This window comes from Passer montanus, unplaced genomic scaffold, assembly GCF_014805655.1.
Source record: "Passer montanus isolate IOZ18808 unplaced genomic scaffold, ASM1480565v1 scaffold177, whole genome shotgun sequence".
NCBI classification, from domain to species: Eukaryota; Metazoa; Chordata; class Aves; order Passeriformes; family Passeridae; genus Passer; species Passer montanus.
In genome coordinates this window covers 333,161-352,204 of record NW_024365048.1, presented here as the reverse complement: position 1 = coordinate 352,204, position 19,044 = coordinate 333,161, and the positions used below count along the sequence as shown (strand labels likewise).

General features: G+C 69.1%; 2 protein-coding genes across 3 annotated transcripts; both read right to left on the bottom strand.

The window, feature by feature from the left end:
* Nucleotides 1-2,412: 2,412 nt before the first annotated feature.
* Nucleotides 2,413-6,422, bottom strand: GCC1 (GRIP and coiled-coil domain containing 1). Of its 2 annotated transcripts, none has more exons than XM_039704523.1 (3): nucleotides 6,372-6,422; nucleotides 5,113-5,998; nucleotides 2,413-4,574 (listed from the first exon to the last, which is right to left on the bottom strand). In XM_039704523.1, the coding sequence occupies exons 2-3, from the start codon at nucleotides 5,923-5,925 to the stop codon at nucleotides 3,288-3,290; spliced, it is 2,100 nt and encodes a 699-aa protein (XP_039560457.1). In that variant the 5' UTR covers nucleotides 5,926-5,998; nucleotides 6,372-6,422; the 3' UTR covers nucleotides 2,413-3,287. The 2 variants fall into 2 exon arrangements, with proteins under 2 accessions (XP_039560457.1, XP_039560459.1); XM_039704525.1 differs by having other exon boundaries at nucleotides 5,113-5,936; nucleotides 6,372-6,413.
* A 4,354-nt stretch (nucleotides 6,423-10,776) lies between these two features.
* PAX4 (paired box 4) lies at nucleotides 10,777-14,930 on the bottom strand. Its single transcript, XM_039704572.1, has 10 exons — nucleotides 14,918-14,930; nucleotides 14,396-14,526; nucleotides 14,108-14,323; nucleotides 13,344-13,425; nucleotides 13,154-13,258; nucleotides 12,576-12,658; nucleotides 11,559-11,628; nucleotides 11,266-11,309; nucleotides 10,986-11,112; nucleotides 10,777-10,895 (listed from the first exon to the last, which is right to left on the bottom strand). Exons 1-10 carry the CDS (start codon nucleotides 14,928-14,930, stop codon nucleotides 10,777-10,779), a joined length of 990 nt encoding a protein of 329 aa, XP_039560506.1.
* Between the last annotated feature and the right edge of the window lie 4,114 nt (nucleotides 14,931-19,044).

Here is a 19,044-nt window from a genome sequence, read left to right as displayed (position 1 = left end):
GTCCCGGCGGAGCCGCTGCCACCCCCAGGTGCCAGCCCAGGGCAGGGGACAGGGACAGCACCCACCTGAGCAGCGCGGCCGGGAGGGTGACGCCCGTGAGCACCAGGACCTGCGGGAGGCACGGAGGGAGCGGGGCCACCCCGAGCCCCACGGGGAGTGGGATGGGGGACCCTGGGCACGGCCGGACTCTGTCCCTTGGCGTCCCTGGCCGAAGCCGTGCCCAGGAAAAGCGTTTCGGGGTAGTGGAGGCGCAGTTTGGCTCCTCAGCCGCCCCTCGGCCGTGGCTGCACGTGGCGGGGCTTCCCTGCTTTCTCCTCCCGAGTTTTCCCGCTGGGATCTCCTCCCGGGTTTCCCTCACCCGGGGCTGGGGAGCGCCGAGGAGCCGCGTCCCGCCCGCGGCCGCGCTGGGAGCCGGGCCCGGGAGTGCGCCGGGAAGAGCCGGGCAGGGGGCCGGGAAGAGCCGGGCAGGGGGCCGGGAAGAGCCGGGCAGGGGGCCGGGAAAGCCCTGCCGGTGTCACCCTCCCTCGCGGGGGGCCGTGCCACCCCGGGCCGGTGGCCAAAGCGCCGGCCCAGATCCCCATGGCAGGATTTGTTGGGGCAGGATTAGGAAAGGCAGAGCTCAGTGAGCCTCTCCCGGCCCTCACCTGGACATCCGAGAGCGCCGGGGGCTGCTCCTGCGCCTCGGCCATGCCCGCAGCCCGGGATGGATGGATGGATGGACGGATGGAAGCGGCTCCCGCTGCTGCCCGGCTCGCTCCACGCCCAGCCGTGGGACACGGCCGCGGCACAGCCGGAGGAACCTGCCCGGCCGGGCTGGAGCTCCCGGAGCAGCAGCGGGAGCGGGGAGGGACCAGCCCCAGGCACGGGAGAGCCCGAATGAGCGCCCGGATGGCCCCGGGCACACCGGGAATGAGGGAACAGCGCCGGGAGAGCAGCCGGGAGCTCCTCGTGCTGCTGCAGAGCCCAGAGAGAGCCCGGAGCTGCTCCAGGGCTGCAGCCCCTCAGCTCCCAGGGATCCAGCCTGGGAGAGCTGGGGGGGCTCACCTGGACAGGAGAAGGATCCAGGGAGAGCTCAGAGCCCCTGGCAGGGCCCAGAGGGGCTCCAGGAGAGCTGCAGAGGGACTGGGGACAAGGGACAGGACACGGGGAATGGCTGCCAGTGCCAGAGGGCAGCCATGGATGGGATGTTGGCAATGAGGAATTGCTGGCTGGGCTGGAATTGCCAGAGCAGCTGGGGCTGCCCCTGCATCCCTGGCAGTGCCCAGGGCCAGGCTGGACACTGGGGCTGGAGCAGCCTGGCACAGTGGCAGGTGTCCCTGCCGTGGCAGGGTGGCACTGCAGGGGGATTTGGGGTCCCTTCCCACCCAAACCCATCTCAGGATTCTCAGTGCCAGGCTCCTGTGCTTCCCCTCAGCTGCCACACCATGACTGCAGGTGCAGGAATGAACCATTCCCGTTCTCACACACCCAGGAACCTCTGGAAATCACGGGATTTAACAATTTTGTGATAATTTTAAACCCAAGGATGTTCCAATAGCCAGCAAAAATCCCCAAGCAACGTCCATCCCGCCCCCAGGAGCCACCAGAATCCCCTCAAACAGGAATTTTACCTTTATTTCAGGGATATTGGCTGAAGGGAGAGAGGGGAGAGGGAGGGAGGAATGTGGGGGAGGGTCCGAGGGAAGGAGGAGCAGAGGAAGGAATGGCACGGGGAGCTGCAGGAGGGTGACAGTGACACGGAGCTGGGCACTCCTGCAGATGCTCCCTCCTCTTCCTCTGCCAGGGACAGACAGAGGGCACTGGGATGATCCAGGTCCTCCCAGCTGGATCCCCTCTTGTCCCTGCTCTCCCAGCTGGATCCCTCACTGATTCCTGCTCTCCCAGGGATCCCTCACCCATTCCCTGCTCTCTCACTGGATCCCTCACCCATTCTCTGCTCTCCCAGCTGGATCCCTCACCCATTCCCTGCTCCAGGCTGTGCTCCCAGCTGGGTCCCACCCCTCTCCTCTGCCCAGCTGGGTCCCCACCACCCCCGGGGTCCATTCCAGGTCACTCCATCCTGCAGGAGCAGAGGGAGAACAGGGACCCATCCCCTCAGCCTGAGCAGGAGGAGGCTCCACCTCCCCCTGGAGGTGTGAGAATGGCTCCAGGGAGAGTTGGAGCCACCCCTGCCACTCCAGAGGCAGCCCTTGATTCAACAGCTCCAAACTGGGAGCAGGGATGGGCTCTCCCCTGGCTGGGCCAGCACTTCCATCCTTAGGGAGCGTTTCAAACATTCCTGGGACCAACTCTCCCATCAGGGAGCACCTGGATCCTGGTGGGAACATCCCTGGATGGAGGGAACACCCCCCAGCTGTGGCCCCTCCCAGCAGGGACAGGCTCTGCCCGGGGCACGTTTCCCTGAGGATTTTCTTGAGGAGAAATTGGCACCAAGGGCTGCACTGGCCAGAGTGGAATCCAGGACCAGGACAGCCAAGGAGGAAAGGAGGGAAGTTCCATGTCCCTGTCCTTGTCCCTGGCAGTGCCAGGAGTGGCTGATCCCTCCCAAGGCTCCCTGGGCAGTGCAGCACCAGGAGCTGCTCCCAAACCTGCTCCTGACTGGGCTCCAGGACCCCCGGGGTGTTAATCCAGACCCATCCCTGTCTGTGGGCCTAGCTTTAGCAGCCGGGATTTAATTCCAAGGGTGGGGCAGGAAAACAACACCCTCAGGATGGGAATCATCCACAGGGAGATCCTTTCTCCTTCCTAGAATCCCTGATAACCCAGAGAGGATCCCTGGGAAGGAAGGAGAGCCTGAGCCCTGGATGAGCCTGGAGCTGCATCCACTGGTTAAATTAGGCTCTGGAAAAGAACCTTAGGGGGAAATGCCCAAGACTTCCTGCACTGAGCCCCATCTTCCTGAGCTTTCCATGGCCTGGTGCTATTTTAGCTCCACCTAAAGTGCTTCCCACCTTCCCTTTCATCTCCTGAGTCACCAGCCTGGCTGGAGCTTGAAGATCCAAGTGAATTCCACTCGATGCCACGCCTGACAGGTAGGGACTGCTTTTAAATCACCCTTAAAAAACCTCAGCACCTTCAATTCCATGGTTTTCAAATCAAGTCTCAACTTGAAGCAAATTCCCACCACGGAGGCTTTGGGGCTGGAAAAGTTGGCACAACCTCACTGCAAATTAGTGCTAAGAACACCAAGTGGAGCCCAAACCCTCAGAGATGTGGGTGTGGCTGGGATGAGGTTTTGGTCAGTCCTCGGGAAGGAGCTCTTACGGGAAAGGGATGAAACCCACCCCTCATCTCTTCCCATGCAGCCACCAGGAGCCGTGGGCCGAGCTCTTGGCGATGCTCAGCTTCTCCTCGGGGCTGAAGTGCAGGATGGCCAGGATGGCCGTGAGCGTCTGCTGCCGGCCCCGCGCGTCGGGCAGCGTCAGGAACCGGTACACCACGTTCTTCAGGTACTCCAGGTTGGCTCCCTCCCTGCTCTTATCCCGGCAGCTCTTCTGGATCTCGCCCCGCAGCGCCGCCACCTCCTCCCGGTGCTTGTCCTCCTCGGCCAGGGCCCAGCCCTGGAGCTGGTGCAGCTGCACCTCCAGCCGGTGCTTGTGCTTGCGCAGCGCCGCGATCTCCACCTCCTTGCGCGCCAGCTGCTCCGCGTACAGGAGGAAGGTGGGCTCGGAGCCCGTGCCCGGCTGCAGCGCCTGCGGCAGGATCTCCGCGCAGTCCTGGCCCGCGGCGTCGCCGGGGCCGCCGTCCCGGCAGCCCTGGGGGCCGTGGGGCAGCGCCAGGGCGCGGAGCTGCTCCAGCTCCCGGTCCTTCTCGGCCAGCACGGCCAGCGCGCGGTCCCGCTGCTTGTGCAGCTCCTCCTCCAGCCGCAGCGCCCGCTCCCGGAACTGCAGCTGGCAGCGCTCCAGCTCCTGCCGGTGCCGCTGCTGCAGCTGGGACAGCTCCTGCTTGCCGGCCTCCAGCTCCCGCCGGTGCTGCTGCTCCGCCTCGTCCGCGGCCAGCTGCAGCAGCACGTGCTTGTCCTGGAGCTCCGCCAGCTGCTCCCGCGCCTCCTCCAGCTCCTTGGCCAGGCCCACGTCCTTGCTGGCCTTGCTCTTGAGCACCTGCTGCGCCCGCACCTTGTAGCGCTCGAACTCCTCCTTGAGCTGCCTCAGCTCCTGCTGGCAGTGCCCGCCCGGGGCCTTGTCCCCGTTCCCGTCCCCGCCGCCCGGGGACGGCTCCGGCTCCTCCTGCGGCTCCTCCGCCTCCGGCCCCGCCGGGCCCTTCTCGGTCGCCGCCTGCAGCAGCTTCCGCAGCTTCTCCATCTTCTCCTTGAGCGCGCTCACGTCCAGGGTGGCCTCCTCCACGGCCGCCTCGCCCAGCGAGCGGCTGGAGGCGGCGATGGCCAAGGTCTTGTTCTCCAGGTCCAGCTGCGCGATGCGCTCCTTGAGCCTCTGGATGGTGCCCTGGTCCCTCTGCTTGGCCTTCTCGTAGGTGCCCAGCAGCTCGGACACCTGGGACACCTGGGCCTCCAGCTCGGCCACGCGCTGCTCCTCCCGCTGCGAGCGCTGCCGCAGCTGCTCCTCGGCCTGGGCTGTCTGTGCGGGGACACGGCGGGGTTAGGGAGCACGGGGACACAGGGGGACACACCTGGGGTCGCACGGGGACCCTGCTCTGCTCCAAACCTTCCCCACCCTGGGAATCCTGCCTGAGAACCTCCCTGTCCTGGCTTTTAGGGGATTTGTGTATTTGAAATCCTGGAATGGGTTGGGTGGGAAGGGACCCCAGAGCCCCCCAGTGCCACCCTGCCATGGCAGGGACACCTGCCACTGTGCCAGGCTGCTCCAGCCCCAGTGTCCAGCCTGGCCTTGGGCACTGCAGGGATGCAGGGGCAGCCCCAGCTGCTCTGGGCACCCCGTGCCACTTCTTTTGAACCTCCTGGAATCTGAGGGACTGGGAAAGGGAATTTGACTCTGTCGGCCCCACTCCCTGGATACATCCCACAGAGAGCTGTTCCCCAGTTTGTCATCCTATCAATCCAAGCCAGGATACTTTGGACTCAGAGACCAGGAGAGGGAATTTGGCTCCTCTAGCCCCAGTCCCTGGACACCCCCCTCGTTCCCATCCAGCACTCACCTTCTTCATCTCCTGCACCAGCTGCAGCTGGAAGTGGTTCTTGAGGCCGGCCATCTCCTCCTGCAGCTCCTGGACGCGCGGGTCGGCCCTGCCGCCCTCGTCGCGCGCGCCCTGCAGCTCGCGGCGCAGCTCCTCCAGCTCCTGGCTCAGCTGCCGGCAGTGCTGCTCGTGGCCCGGGAGCAGCTCCTGCAGCTCGCGCAGCATCAGCCCGTGGTCGCCCTGCTCGCGCTCGCGCTCGCGCTGCTGCGCGGCCAGGCGGGCGCGGCCCCGCGCCAGCTGCTCCTGCAGCTCCTCCAGCTCCTGCCGCATCTGCCGCCGCTCCGCCTGGTACGAGGCCTCCATGCGCGACTTCTCCCGCGTCACCGTGGCCAGCGCGCCCGTCAGCGTGCCCAGCTGCGCCCGCAGCTGCTGCAGCCGCCGCTCGGGCTCGCCGGCGGCGCACAGCTCCGCGCCCTCGGCGCCGCCCGCCTCCTCGGCCCGCTGGGAGTGCCCCCTGTCCTCCTCGTCCCCCCTGGCGCTGCCCAGGCTGGCCGCGGTTTCGGCCGTGCCCGCGCTGTCCTCGCTGTGCTCCGAGCCCTGCTCGTCCGGGCAGTCCCCGGCGGCGGGCGGCGCCGGGTCCCCGTGGGGGGCCGCGGAGAGCGCCTTCAGGCTGGCCTCCAGCGCCTCCTTCTCCTTCAGCAGGCTCTTGTAGGCGCTCACCACGTCCTTGAGGCGCGCCTGGAAGCGCAGCAGCTGCTGCTTCTGCGTCTCCACGGTCTCCAGCAGCTCCTTCCGGCTGGGGCCGCCCCCGAAGCTCATCCCGAACTTCTCCATGGCGGGGCGGCCTGGGGGCAGCAGGGCAGGGGCAAAGGGCACCCTTGGCACGGGCAGCAGCACCGCCCGGGGCCTGGCGGGACACCAGACGGGCAGTGAGCACCACAAACACCGCCCTGCCCGGGACCGCCGTCCTGAGACCCCGGGACCCCCGGGACCCCCAGGACAGGACCCTGCCCCGGGGCGCCACTCTGAACCCCGCCCCAGGACCCCTTCCTGACCCCTCCTGGGACCCCCATGCTGCCCCCCCGGCCCCCCCTGGCCCCTCCACTGTCACCCCCTCAGGACCTCCCTGAGCCCTCAGGACCCCCCAGACCCCATCCCGACCCCCAGGGCCACCGTGACCCCCCGGACGGCACCCGGGTCCCTCTCCGTCACGCCCTCGGGGCCATCCCCACGCCCAGCCCGGTCCCCGGCCCCGCCGTGCCCGGCCCCGCCGCGCTCACCGCCCCGGGCCCCGGAGCCCCCTCAGCTCCGGCCGGTTCCGCTGCGCCGCCACTTCCGCCGGAAGCCGCCGGAGGGGCAGGGCGAAGGGACGTGTCACGGGAGAGGCGGTGCCACGCCCCAAATAAGGCGATATGTGGGCGTGGCTACGGCGTGGGGCGGGGCCGTGCGCGCGTGCTGCTCGGGGATGTGGGCGTGGCTTCTGCCACAAGGGGCGTGGTCTCAGCGCGCGACGTGGAGCGAGGCGTGGGCGTGGTCCGCTCGATGGGGGCGTGGTTTGATGGCTCGGGGGCGTGGCCTGGCCGCGAAGGACGGCGGTGTCCCCCATGGGGCGTGGTCATAGATGTGGGCGTGGTCTGCATGCGGGGCGTGGCCTTCGGCCCGGCACCACGCGGCGGTGACAGCAGGGCGGTCCCCTGTGCCCCTGGAGTGCCTCGTGTCCCCTCGTGTCCCCCCGTGTCCCCCCGTGTCCCTCCATGTCATCCGTGTCCCTCTGTGTCATCCGTGTCCCCTCCGTGCTCCCCCCGTGTCCCCCATGTCCCTCCATGTCCCTCCGTGTCCCTCGTGTTCCCGTGTTCCTCCGTGTCCCCTCCGTGCTCCCCCCGTGTCCCTCCATGTCCCCCATGTCCCTCTGTCCCTCCGTGTTTCCCCCATGTCCCCCGTGTCCCCCCGTGTCCCCCCCTGTCGCCCCGCGGGGGTCTCGGAGCCCGGGGCAGGGGGTGGCCCCGAGCAGTGTCACCGCCGCGGGCAGGAGCAGTGTCGCGCCCCGTCCTGCGCTGTCCCCAGGGCGGTGGCTGTCCCCCAGCCGGGGGGGGACAGCTGTCCCGGGTGACGCTGGGGAGGAGCTGGGGTGCCCTGGGCTCTGGCCGAGCCGCCCCTGGCAGTGCCACCTCGGCCGGGTTCTGTCCCCGCTGTCCCCTGCCGGGCTGGCCCGGGGCTGCTCGTGGCCGGAGCCCCCCGGAGCCCCGGGATAAACAAACCTGGAGCCGAGTGTTCCAGCTCCGTGAGCCCGGCCCTGCCCTGTCCTCGGCACAACCCCGGCCTCCACAGAGACCCCGGGACAAAACTTTGTCACCTTTGTCACCCGTTTGTGCCTTTGTCACCCGTTCGTGCCTTTGTCACCCGTTTGTGCCTTTGTCACCCGTTCGTGCCTTTGTCACCCGTTTGTACCTTCTGAGCCAACAGAGAAATGAACGTTCATTGTTTCTTAATTACATAAAACCCTCTTTCATTAATTAGCATTCTGTCTTCTGGCAGGATCCCCCTGCCCTGCTGCCCACTGGGCCCAGCCCAGGGCTGGGGGCTCCGGGCTGGGTCAGGTGCAGCTCCCACCCCCTGCACCCCCAAATCCTTCTCCAGGGCTGCTCCAGCTGCTCGTGCCCAGCCCGGTGCCCACCAGTCTCACCCGTGCTGGTGCTCCAGGGCAGCCCCCAGACCATTCCACGGGGGTCTCTGTGACCCCGAGCTGCCCCTCCCCTTTGTGCTTCCAGAGGCACCTGCGGGCTGCGGCCCTTGGATTCCGACCACGGCTCTGCTGCTGGCACGGCCCGTGTGGATGGCAGCAGTGTCCAGCCAGGGGCCTGGCCCGGCATCGTCAGCATCCAGGCCACCTGGGAGAACGGCACGTGGCACATGTGCTCAGGTGTCCTCCTCAGCTCCCAGTGGGTGCTCACGGTGGCACACTGCTTCGCCAGGGCCGGGTAAGAGACAGCAGGGACAGAGATGTCCCCAGAGCACGGGCAGGTGCCCAGCTCACAGCACCACGGGCCGCTTCCCTGCCCACCTGGGCAAGCAGAAGGCCGGGAAATGCTGGGCTGCTGCAGCCCCTGGCTCTGCTCCCTGTCAGCCCTCTGTCCATCTGCTCCCCAGGGGCATCTCCACGTGGGATGTGGTGATAGGAGCCACAGATCTGAGCCAGCCGGGTCCCGAGGCTGCAGTGAGACGCATCCAGAGGCTCCTGGTGCACCAGCACTACGTGCCTGCCACGGCCAGGAACGACATTGCCCTGGTGGAGCTGGACCAGCCCGTGGAGTGCAGCGACTACATCCAGCTGGGCTGCGTGCCCGACGCCTCGCTCAGGGTCTCGGAGCTGAAATCCTGCTACATCGCCGGCTGGAACTTTGCCAGAGGTGAGTTCCCAGCAGGATGTGTGCTCCGAGGGCGAGCCCCGGGGACACGGGCCGGGCACAGACAGAGTCCGGCCGCGGGGCGGCAGCGGGGCCGGGCTCGGAGCAGCCCGGGCTGGGCAAGGGCTCCATTCCCGGGGAGGGCATGGTGCTGCAGCGGGATGAGCTGTGAGCTCCCTGCTCACCCAAACAATTCCTGCTGGCCCTGGGAAGCCTCGGGAGGGACGGGTCTGGCCCCTTCCCCAGGCCAGCAGCAGGGACACAGCGGGACAGCATCGCTCCGTGGGGAAGGGGCAGAACCAGGTCCAGGAAGGGAAGGGGATGGGTACTGAGCTGCTGAGACTCATTCCCATGGTTCCGGGAACAGGCATGGTGCTGCGGGACTCCAAGGTCCACCTCATGGACAGGGAGCTCTGCAACAGCAGCCGGTGGTACGCGGGGGCCATTCATGCTGACAACCTGTGTGCTGGGTACCCGCACGGCGGCATCGACACCTGCCAGGTAGGCAGCCCAGCCTGTGCCATGTCCACCCCTCACCTGCGGGTCCCTGTCCTATGTCCCCTTGTCCCCAAGGCCTGCTCCTGCCCACAATGCCCATCCAGCAGCCCCAGCAGACCCAAAGTGTGGATGTGACCCTGGAACATCCATCCTCCGCACATCTGGGACCCACGTGCAGAGATGGGAGAGCCCCCGACCTGTGCTGGGAATGTGGACCTGGCAGGGACTGGAGGAGAGCAGCCAGCCCCGGGATTGGGGGAGAGGAGCCAGACCCAGGGCTGGGAGAGGGGCCAGCCCCGGGGCTGGCAGCAGCCCCCACAGTCCCTGAGCCATCTCTCCTGGCACAGGGGGACAGTGGCAATCCCCTCGTCTGCAAGGACAACAGAGCTGACTACTACTGGCTGGTGGGATTGAACAGCTGGGGAAGAGGCTGTGACAGAGCCAGGCACCCCGGGATCTACACCTCCACTCAGCACTTCTACAACTGGATCCTGATCCAGACGGGCCTGAGCCCCGCAGATGTAACCGGCCCAGCACCGAAGCTGAACTGCGCCCCGACTCCTAAGCCAGGGGTCACCACGGCTTCTGCGGAGAGCCCGACGCCAGGGCCAGAACAGGAGGCAGAAACAAAGCCAACACCAGTGCCAGAGCCGACGCCAGAGCTGGTGCCGGAGCTGAAGCTGACTCCAGAGCCGGAGCCGGTAACAGAGCCGACACCAGAGCCGACGACAGAGCCACAGCCAAGCCCAGAGCCAGAGCTGGTGCCAGACCCCACGCCAGTGCCGGTGCCAGAGCTGACACCAGAGCCGACGCCAGAGCCAACACCAGAGCCAACGACAGGGCCAACGACAGGGCCAACGACAGGGCCAGAGGCAACGCCAGAACCGGTGCCGATTCCAGAGCCGACGCCGATGCCAGAGCCGACGCCGATGCCAGAGCCGACATCAGAGCCAGAGGCAACGCCAGAACCGGTGCCGATTCCAGAGCCGACGCCACTGCCAGAGCTGACGCCAGAGCCTGAGCCGGAGCCTGAGCCAGAGCCGGAGCCGGAGCTGGAGCCGGAGCTGGAGCCATCCATCCCCTCCATGCCCGAGGAGCCGGTGCCCACACCAGCACCAGAACCGGAACCGGACAGGCTTCTGCTGATCTCGGTGCCGTACCAGAGCCTGGTGCAGTTCTGCAACCTGCTCAGGGACTTCCTGCAGTTCCTGAAGGATCAGCTGGGCTGAGGCGGCGGGGCGGACGCGCTCCTGGCTGCAGAGGGCGGCCCCGGCCCGCTCGTCCCGGCTCGGTGCCAGCGCGGGGCCCGGGGCCGCTCGGCGCCCGCCGGCCCTGCCCTGCCGCCCCCCGTGCCGCGCTCCCGTTCGCTGTTGAAATAACGCTGTTCGTGCTTCCCAGCAGCGCGGTCTGTGCGCGTTCCGCCGCCCGGGCCGGGAGGGGCCGGGAGGGAGAGCGAGCGGGGCTGGCCCGGCTCGGAGGGGACGCGGAGGAGCCGGGGCGGAGGGGAAAAGCGGTTTAATAACGGAGCGGGCCCGGAGCCCCGGGGGACGCGGAGCCGCGGGAGGTGCCGCTGAGCTGCCGCGGCCACCCAGGCTGTCCCCTCTGCCACCAGCTCCTGCCTGAGGCGCGGGACCCGGTGCCATCCCCGGCTGTGCCCTCGGTCCCCGCTGGGATCCTGGAGCCGGGACATTCCTTCTGCTCCGGCGGGATCGCGGCTCCGCAGAGCTGCCCCGGCGCGGGGGGCGGCTGGGGGGCTCGGGGGGCTCCTCGGTGGCACCGGGGCTCAGCGCGGCTCCAGGCCCCAGGCTGGCAGCGGGGGGAGCCCGGGGGGCAGCAGGGCGAAGGGGGAGCTCTCCAGAGCCCCCCAGGGCGCGGGGACGGGGGTCCCGCCGGCAGCCAGACCTGCGGGACGGACGCGGGGCTCAGGCATCGCCCTGGCAGGGGGCACCCGGGGGACCCCCAGCCCCCGAGGCCGCGGTGGGCAGCTCGTACCGCAGCAAGCGTCGTCCCAGGCGCAGGGCCCGGAGGCGCAGAGGTGCAGCGGGGCCGCGGGGCGCGGGCGGGCGGCGGGGCCGGGCGGGGGCTGCCCCGAGCCCGCGGGGGTGTCCGGGAGGGGCTGCTGCGGACCAGAGAGCGCCGTGTCGGGGCTGAGCCGGGGTCACCCCGAGGGGAGCCGGCACGCTGCAGACACGGCTCCCGAGGGCAGCACGGGCTCCGAGCGTGCCCGAGCTCTCGGGGTGTCCCCGGCACCCCGCCACCGGCCATGTCCTACCCGGGCGGCGGCGGCAGCGGGCGGCATCCAGTCGCTCCAGGAGCCTGCGGGGACACGGCGGGGACAATGTGCGGGCTCGGCTCACCGGGGCGCACAGGGTGCACCGTGTCCTTTCCCCAGCTCACCGGGGCGCACCGGGTGCACCGTGTCCTTTCCCCAGCTCCCGGCGGAAGCAATCCCCGGGGTCCCAGCCCCAAATGTCAGCCGCGCTCCCACCCAGGGACGCCCCAGGGCCGCAGCCCCTCCTCGGGCAGCCTGTCCCACGCCCCGTGCCCTCGGTCCCCGGCTGTCACCTGCGCCGCCCGCCTCCAGCTGCCGCTTGCTCTCGCGTCGCCACTTGGCCCGGCGGTTCGAGAACCACACCTGGGGAGGGGGGGAGCTGAGGCTGCCGCCCCCCGCCCGCCCCGCGCCCCCCGGCACAGCTCTGAGCCCCGGGAGGCTGGTGACAGCCCGGGAGCGACAGGGTCACGGGCAGAGAGGGGGCTCCATCCCGGACATGGGCACGGCCCTGGGCAAGAGGATGCCCGTGCCCGGATGCCCGGCATGAGCATGAGCATGGGCTGGGGAAAGGGTTTGGTCCTGGGCAGAGGAAGGCTTTGATCCCAAACGGGGCATGGGCAGGGACAGTGGGCACGGTCCTGGGCAGAGGAAGGCTTTGATCCCAAACGGGGCATGGGCAGGGACAGTGGGCACGGTCCCGGGCAGAGGAAGGCTTTGATCTCCCCACTCACGGGCCGGCAGCACACTGCAGGCTCCGGGCGTGCCCCCGGCCCCGGGCACGGGCCCCTCGCGGCCGCTCTCGGGTGTGCCCTGCCTGCTGCCCGGGGTGCCCGCGGGCGGCAGCGCTGCCCTGGCACGGCGGGCTCGCTGCTGGCACTGCCCGGGCACGCAGAGGCCGGCAGTGGTCGGGGCTGCAGGGGAAGGGGCTGCCGTGTCCCGGGGGAGGCTCGGCAGGGCACGGGGATGTGGGGGGAACGTGTGAGCGGTGTGTGCCAGCTGTGCCAGGGAGTGTGCCAGGGAGTGTGCCAGCTGTGCCAGGGAGTGTGCCATGAAATGTACCATGGAGTGTGCCATGGGGTGTGCTATGAAATGTGCCAGGGAGTGTGCCAGGTGTGCCATGGAGACACCCCCGAGCCAGGACAACCCCCCCCGGGGAGCCTCTCGCACCACCCGGAGCCCGTCCCAGCCCCGAGGCCAACAGCGGTGACACGTCCGGGGATGTCCCCAAGGCTGCAGGGCTCCCTGTGCCCGGGCTGGCGGCCCCGCGGCCCCTCCGGGGGTCCCTCCGGGGCCAGGCGGGTCCCCCTTACCCTGACGGTGGTCTCGGGGAGCTGGGTGGCCGCGGCCAGGCGCTCGCGGGTGGCGCTGTCCGGGTACTGTCCCCTGCGGAACGCTGCGGGGACAGCGGGGTCGGGGGGGGCAGCGGGGCAGCCCCCCGGCACCGGGGCGGGAGCGCGGCCCGAGAGCTGGGGCGGGTTGGGGTGGGTTGGGTTGGTTGGGGGATCGCGGGGGTGCTCTGCGGTGCTCTGCGGTGCTCTGGGGTGTTCTGGGGTGGGTTAGGGTGTGTTGGGGTACTCTGGGGAGGTTTGGGGTGCTTTGGGTTGGGTTGGGGTGGTTGGGGGTGGTTTGGGGTGTTCTGGGGTGCTCAAGGGAGCTTTGGGGTGGTTTGTGGTGTTCTGGGATGGTTTGGGGTGCTCTGGGATGGTTTGGGGTGCTCTGGGATGGTTTGGGGCGGTTTGGGGTGTTCTGGGGTGGGTTGGGGTACTCTGGGGAGCTTTGGGGTGTTCTGGGGAGCTTTGGGGGGCTCTGGGGAGCTTTGGGGCCCCGCGGCGATGGTCGGGCCGCCCCCCGGGACACGAGCGCCATCCCCCCCCGAGCAGCCCCGCACCTTCCTCCAGAGCCTCCTGCTGCTGCCGGGAGAACACGGTCCGGCTCCTGCCACCGCCCCCGGTGCCTCCCGGGCGCTCCGGGCTCCCCGGGGCCGCGGGGGACACTGCGGGGACACAAGGGCAGCGGCTGGGGGCGCACCCGGGGCCGGGGGGGCCCGGGGGGCGTCCGGGCTTTGGGGCCAGGCTCACCCCGAGGCCGCGGGTCCCGGGGCTCGGCCGCCAGCCGCAGGTCGCTGGGCAGGGTCCGGAGCACGCGGTTGATGGAGGAGACCTGGGCAGGGAGAGGGGATGTGCCGGCAGGGGACGGGACCCCCGGGCTGCGGGGGGGCGGGATGGAGGCGGAGGTCCCGGAGCTGGCTCTGGGGTGCTCTCCGGAGCCGGGGATTGTCCCGGGTTGGGATGCAGGACCCGCAATCCCGGGCACCGACAGGCTCTAACGGGGGGCGGCTGGCGTGCGGGGCATGGCAGGGCGGGTCTGTCCTGGGGAAGCACAGCGCTCCCCGCCCGCAGAGACACCTCTCACGGAGCCACCGCCGTGTCCGACCCGAGGGGGCGGCCGGGCTCGGGCTGGGGGCTCTGCTGCCGCCGGGAGGGAGCGATCTGCCTTCCCCTCCCCGCCCGCTGCAGCCCCGCGTCTCACCAGGCGCCGAGCCCTTCCCTGTGGCTCCTTCCCATTCCCGAGCCCTCCCCGTGCCCCATTCCCGTTCCCAAGCCCTCCCTTTGCTCCATTCCCATTCCCATTCCCGAGCCCTCCCTGTGCCCCATTCCCATTCCCGAGCCCTTCACTGCGGAGTGCCCCATTCCCATTCCCATTCCCGAGCCCTCCCTTTGCTCCATTCCCATTCCCATTCCCATTCCCATTCCCATTCCCATTCCCATTCCCATTCCCATTCGCCCCCCGGCCGCCCCCGCCCCGCCTGTCCCGCTGTTCCCGGGGTCCCGGCCGGACTCACGCTGGGGATGCCGCCGCTGGCGCAGCTTCCCTCGGCGTGCAGCCGCCGCCGGATCTGCCAGGCGAAGAGCCCGGGCTGCTCGCGCTTCATGCGCGCGATGCTGGCCACCACGGCGGGGGTGGCCGTGCGGGGCTGGCGGCCCCGCGCCGCCCTGGGCCCCACGGCCCCCGTGCGGTAGTAGCGGCCCAGGATTTTGCTGACGCAGCCGTTGGACACCTGCGGACGGAACTTCAGCTCCGGGAGGGCTCGGGAGGGGCGGGAGACCCCCCAGCCCCCGGCCGGGCGCACCTTGAGGCTGCGGGAGATGTCGGAGCTGCGGGCGCCGCTGGCCGCCAGCGCGATGATCCTCTGCCTCTTGCACGTGGGGAGGGGGCGGCCGTTCAGGAAGAGCCCCCCGAGCTGGTTCACCCCGCTGGGCCCTGCGGAGGGGGACGGGGCCAGCTGGGGGGGCTGCAGGGCTGGGCAGGGGGAGCTGAGGGTGCTGCAGGGCTGGGCAGGGGGAGCTGAGGGGGCTGCAGGGCTGGGCAGGGGGAGCTGAGGGGGCTGCAGGGCTGGGCAGGGGGACGCGGGGTGCTGGGGGTGGGTGCAGGCAGGGAATGGGGCGCCGGCCCAGCAAGCAGGAAAACACCCCCTGGAAGAGCACGGGGAGAATTTGGGGAGGGGGGTGACAGGCTGGGGGCTGGATGGTCCCGGGGCCGGAGGGCCCTGCGGAGCTGCGGGGAATGGGCTCCCGGAGCAGGGAACGGCGGCGCGGCACATCCCGGGCCCCGCCGGGAGCACCGGGAGCACCGGGAGCACCGCGCTCCTCACCTCGGTGCTGCATCCTGGAGAGGCTGCAGGGGGCTGAGCGTGCCCGGGAGTTCCCCGTGGGACACGGGGCGTGCTGCGGGGCCGGATAAATCAGCGCCGCTGTCCAGGGCTCAGCCAGACCCTGCTGCGAGGAGGAGGGACACGGGCAGGAATCTTGGAGCAGGGGATGAGGGCACTTTGGGAAGTTCTTGCGCTCCAGGCACAGCGGATAAAGACACGGGAAAGAGGTCACAGGGCTCTGGAGAGGCTCGGGAGACACCGGGGATGCTGCCGGTGCTGCCTGCACCGAGCAGCCACCGGCACGGAGCCACATCCCAGCGCCTGCAGAGCTCCCGGACACCCCGCGGGGGAAAGGGGGGTCCCCACGCCCAGCCCAGCCCAGCCCAGCCGGGTGCCGGGATCCACAGGGAAGGGAGGGTTCCCCCATGCCCACCGCCCTCCAGCCAGCAATTCCTCATTGCCAAAATCCCATCCGTGGCTGCCCTCTGGCAGCGGCAGCCATTCCCCGGGTCTTGTCCCTTGTCCCCAGTCCCTCTGCAGCTCTCCTGAAGCCACTTTGGGCCCTGCCAGGGGCTCTGAGCTCTCTCCAGAGCCTCTCTGTCTCCAGCCGGACGCCCCCAGCTCTCCCCGCCTGGCTCCACGGGATTTCCCGGCAGGATTCCCACAGGGACGCGGTGCCAGCGCCTCTCCTGCCCGAGCAGCAGCGGAGCCGCGGAGCTGCCACCGAGCCTGGCGGCTGCTGCTCCCCCACGGCCTTGCCAGAGCCCCCAGCTCCACCTGGAACACCCTGAACCCCTCCCGGCACCCCCAGGCTGGGGCCGAGCTGCCACAGCCCCCAGACCCCTCCGCGCCACTTCCCCGCACAGCCCGAGGGAGTTTGGCGACACCGACCCTCGGAAACTCGGGAAACTCGGAAAAATAAACGCGACAAGAGGGACCAGCCCGCAGAGCCGGGGCGCATCCCGTGAGCTGTGCCCGGAGAGGGGCGGACGGCCCGGGGCGCTGCGCGGGGGCTGCTCCGGGAGGGACGGGCGGGACACGAGACCCCCGAAAGCCCCGGGGCCGCGCAGCCCCCGGCACGCCCCGGCTCGGCCCGCGCTGTGCCCGCAGGCGACACGGGGATTTCCTGAGACACGGGGAGCCGGGAGCGCCGGGAAAGCCGGGATGGGAGCCCTCGGAGCCCCCGATGGTGCCAGGGAACCCCGGGACTGGGCTGCGAGCCCTCGGTGCCCCTGATGGTGCCCGGAGCCCCGGGGCCGCGATGAGCTCGGTCCCCGAGCCGGCGGGGAGCAGCGAGGCCGGGCCAGAGCCGGTACCCCCGGGGACCCCGGGGCTTCTCCAGGTCCAAGCCCGCTCCCCACCAGCTCCTGCAGCAATTCCTGCAGCAAGTCCTGCAGCTTCCACGCGCAGGGAGAGACGCTCGGGAGGGCGGGAGCGCCGGGAGAGGGGCAAGGAGGTACCTGTGGAGCCTGGGGGAGCTGGACCGGACCGTCCCGGCGCCGGGCGGGCGCTCAGTGCCGGCGGCGGGGCCGTGATGTCACCGAGGAGGGAGAGGAGGACGGGGAGGAAGGGGCGGCCCGACGTGACCGCGCCCAGCACACGCCCGGCCCGGGGGGCTCCGTGGGGGCTCGGGGCCCCCCGGGCCGGGCTGGGGCTCGGTGCCGGCGCAGCGCCGGTGTTTCAGCACCTGCGGCCGGCGGACAGCACGGCCCCGCCGCGTCCCCGCGCCCGGAGCATCCCCGGGGAGCCCCCGGCCGAGCCCCCCGAGGGGCTTCGCTCCCGCGGCTCTCCCGCAAAACAAACAGGGACATATGGGATTCAATCATAAATCCAGCTTGGCTTTTATTACATCGATTTAATTTATTTTGGGTGCTGAACAAATAGAAGGCGGCCCCCGGGGTGGCGGCTGGGCCCCGGCGGGGACTCCCCGGTGTGCTCCAGGCGAGGCACCGGCACAGATGGCCCCTTCTTGGAAGATTAAAAAAAAAAACAACGTTGTAAACCTTTCAAGTAAAATATTTGAAGAGCAAATATTAGCCAGCGGGGAGCCCATCACCGTGGCCCTCCGCGCCCGGCCCCGCGAGTCATCCAGCCTTATTTGCACCCCGGCCCCGGCCCCCGGGCTCCGCGCCGCTGCCCGCCTTTGGAAAATACCATATGCTCCGAATTACACATTAACCACGGCCCCGCGCGGGAGGAGCCCCCGGAGCCGCCCGGAGAGCCGCGGGAGCCCCGCGGGCCGGGGGAAGCGGCGGAGGCGGGCACCGGGCCGTGCGTACCCGGCGCGGAGCGGGCGCGGCCCCGGGCACCGGGAAACGGGACCGGGAAAGGCGGGAGGGGAGCGGGAGAGACGGGAGAGACGGGACCGGGGAGATGTGGGGAGGGGAGGATGCGGGGAGGGAGGAAGAGAGATGGCACGTGGAGAGCAGAGCGGGAGAGAGGGTGAAATGGAGAGGTGGGGACGGGGAGGGATGGGGAGAGGGAGAAGTGGGCACGGGAGAGATGGAGAGACACGGAGAGGTGGTGAGAGGGAGAGGAGGAGGGATGGGGAGAGGGAAGAGACAGGGAGAGGGAGAAATGGACACGAGAGAGACGGAGAGACATGGAGAGGTGGTGAGAGGGAGAGGAGGAGAGGGGGGACAGATGTTGGGACACGGAGAGGTGACAGCGTGGAGAGGGGGAGACATGGAGACATAAGGACACAGAGAGGTGAAAAGGCAGAAGTGGAGAGATGCTGAAATGGAGAGATGGAGGCAGAACTGTGGAGACACGGAAAGGTGGAGAGGTGAATCTGTGGGGACATGAAATGATGGAGAGGGGGAAAGGAGAGGTGTGGAGGTGCGATCAGGGAGCTTGGAGAGGTGCAGAGGCTGAGGCGGAGCGCTGGGGACAGATCTGGGGACATGGAGGGGTGGGGACAGCTCTGGAGAGGGGGAGGAAGATCCAGGACCCACCGCGGCATTTGGGCTTCTGTGACCTCGGGAAGAGCTTTGCAGGGATGGAAAGGAAAGGAAAGGAAAGGAAAGGAAAGGAAAGGAAAGGAAAGGAAAGGAAAGGAAAACCCGGTCCCCACTGTCCCCAGGCAGGATCAGGGGCGGATTGGGGACACCGGGGGCTGTGGAGGGGAGCACAGAGCCCCGGTGTCCCAGGAAAGGCGCTCATGGCAGCAGCCCAGCAGGGAGGGGTGTCTCCCGCGGCTCTGGGGGGAGTTTGCAGGGCACAGGGATCCAGGTGGGATCCACCACCTCCACCTTTATACCCATCTCCGTTTCCATCTGCATTTCTCTTTCCATCTTCATTTCTGCCTCTGTATTTATATCTTAATCTCCATCTTTGTATCCTTCTTTTTTTTCCTGTGCTTTGACCTCTGCTTCTTCTCCATCTCTGCCTTTATCTCCACCCCATCTCCTCCTCCACTCCCGGACCATCTGCATCTCCATTCCCAACCCCATTTCCCACCTTCCTCCCCATTCCCCATCCCATCCCATCCCATCCCCGTTCCCATCCCGGTGTCCCGGGGCTGTCCCGCAGGGAGGAACCGGGACAATCCTGTGCCGGCCGGGCCGTGGCTCGGGGCTCGGGCTCCCTTCCCTGCGCGCTGCCCATCCCTGCTCCCGGCCGCGCCCGGAGCGTTCCGCCCTCCGCTGTCACCGCCCGGGGACAGCCCGGGCACAGCGGCTCCCTGTCCCCATTCCGGGCTGGCAGCAGCGACGGGGGGCGCTGGGACCGGGGTCTGCAGCTGGGAAGGGACACGGGACAGAGGGACCCTGCAGGGACAGCGCGGGAGGAGCTGGGAGGGGATCAGGGACCTGCTCTGCCAGAGGGGTGACGGGAACAGCGCTCGGGAATGGGACAGGGGACACAGGGACAGACACGGGGACACAGAGTGGCACAGGGACAGGGGGACACAGGGACAGGGACAGGAACGGGGACACAGAGTGGTAGAGGGAGAGGGAGGGGCACGAACAGGGACACGGAGTGGCACAGGGACAGGGGGACACAGGGACAGGGATGGACACGGGAACGGGGACACAGAGTGGCACAAGGACAGGGAGAAACACAGGGACGGGGGCACAGGGAGAGGGAGAGACACATGGACAGGGACACAGAGTGGCATAGAAACAGGG

Coding starts and splice junctions, on each gene's coding strand:
- GCC1 (XM_039704523.1), bottom strand. CDS start 5,925: ATGGAGAAGTTCGGGATGAGCTTCGGGGGCGGCCCCAGCCGGAAGGAG. Junction 4,575..5,112: donor TGGTGCAGGAGATGAAGAAG/GTGAGTGCTGGA, acceptor GTCCCCGCACAG/ACAGCCCAGGCCGAGGAGCA.
- PAX4 (XM_039704572.1), bottom strand. Junction 12,659..13,153: donor GCAGGAGGCTCTGGAGGAAG/GTGCGGGGCTGC, acceptor CTGTCCCCGCAG/CGTTCCGCAGGGGACAGTAC. Junction 10,896..10,985: donor CTGGGACGACGCTTGCTGCG/GTACGAGCTGCC, acceptor TCCGTCCCGCAG/GTCTGGCTGCCGGCGGGACC.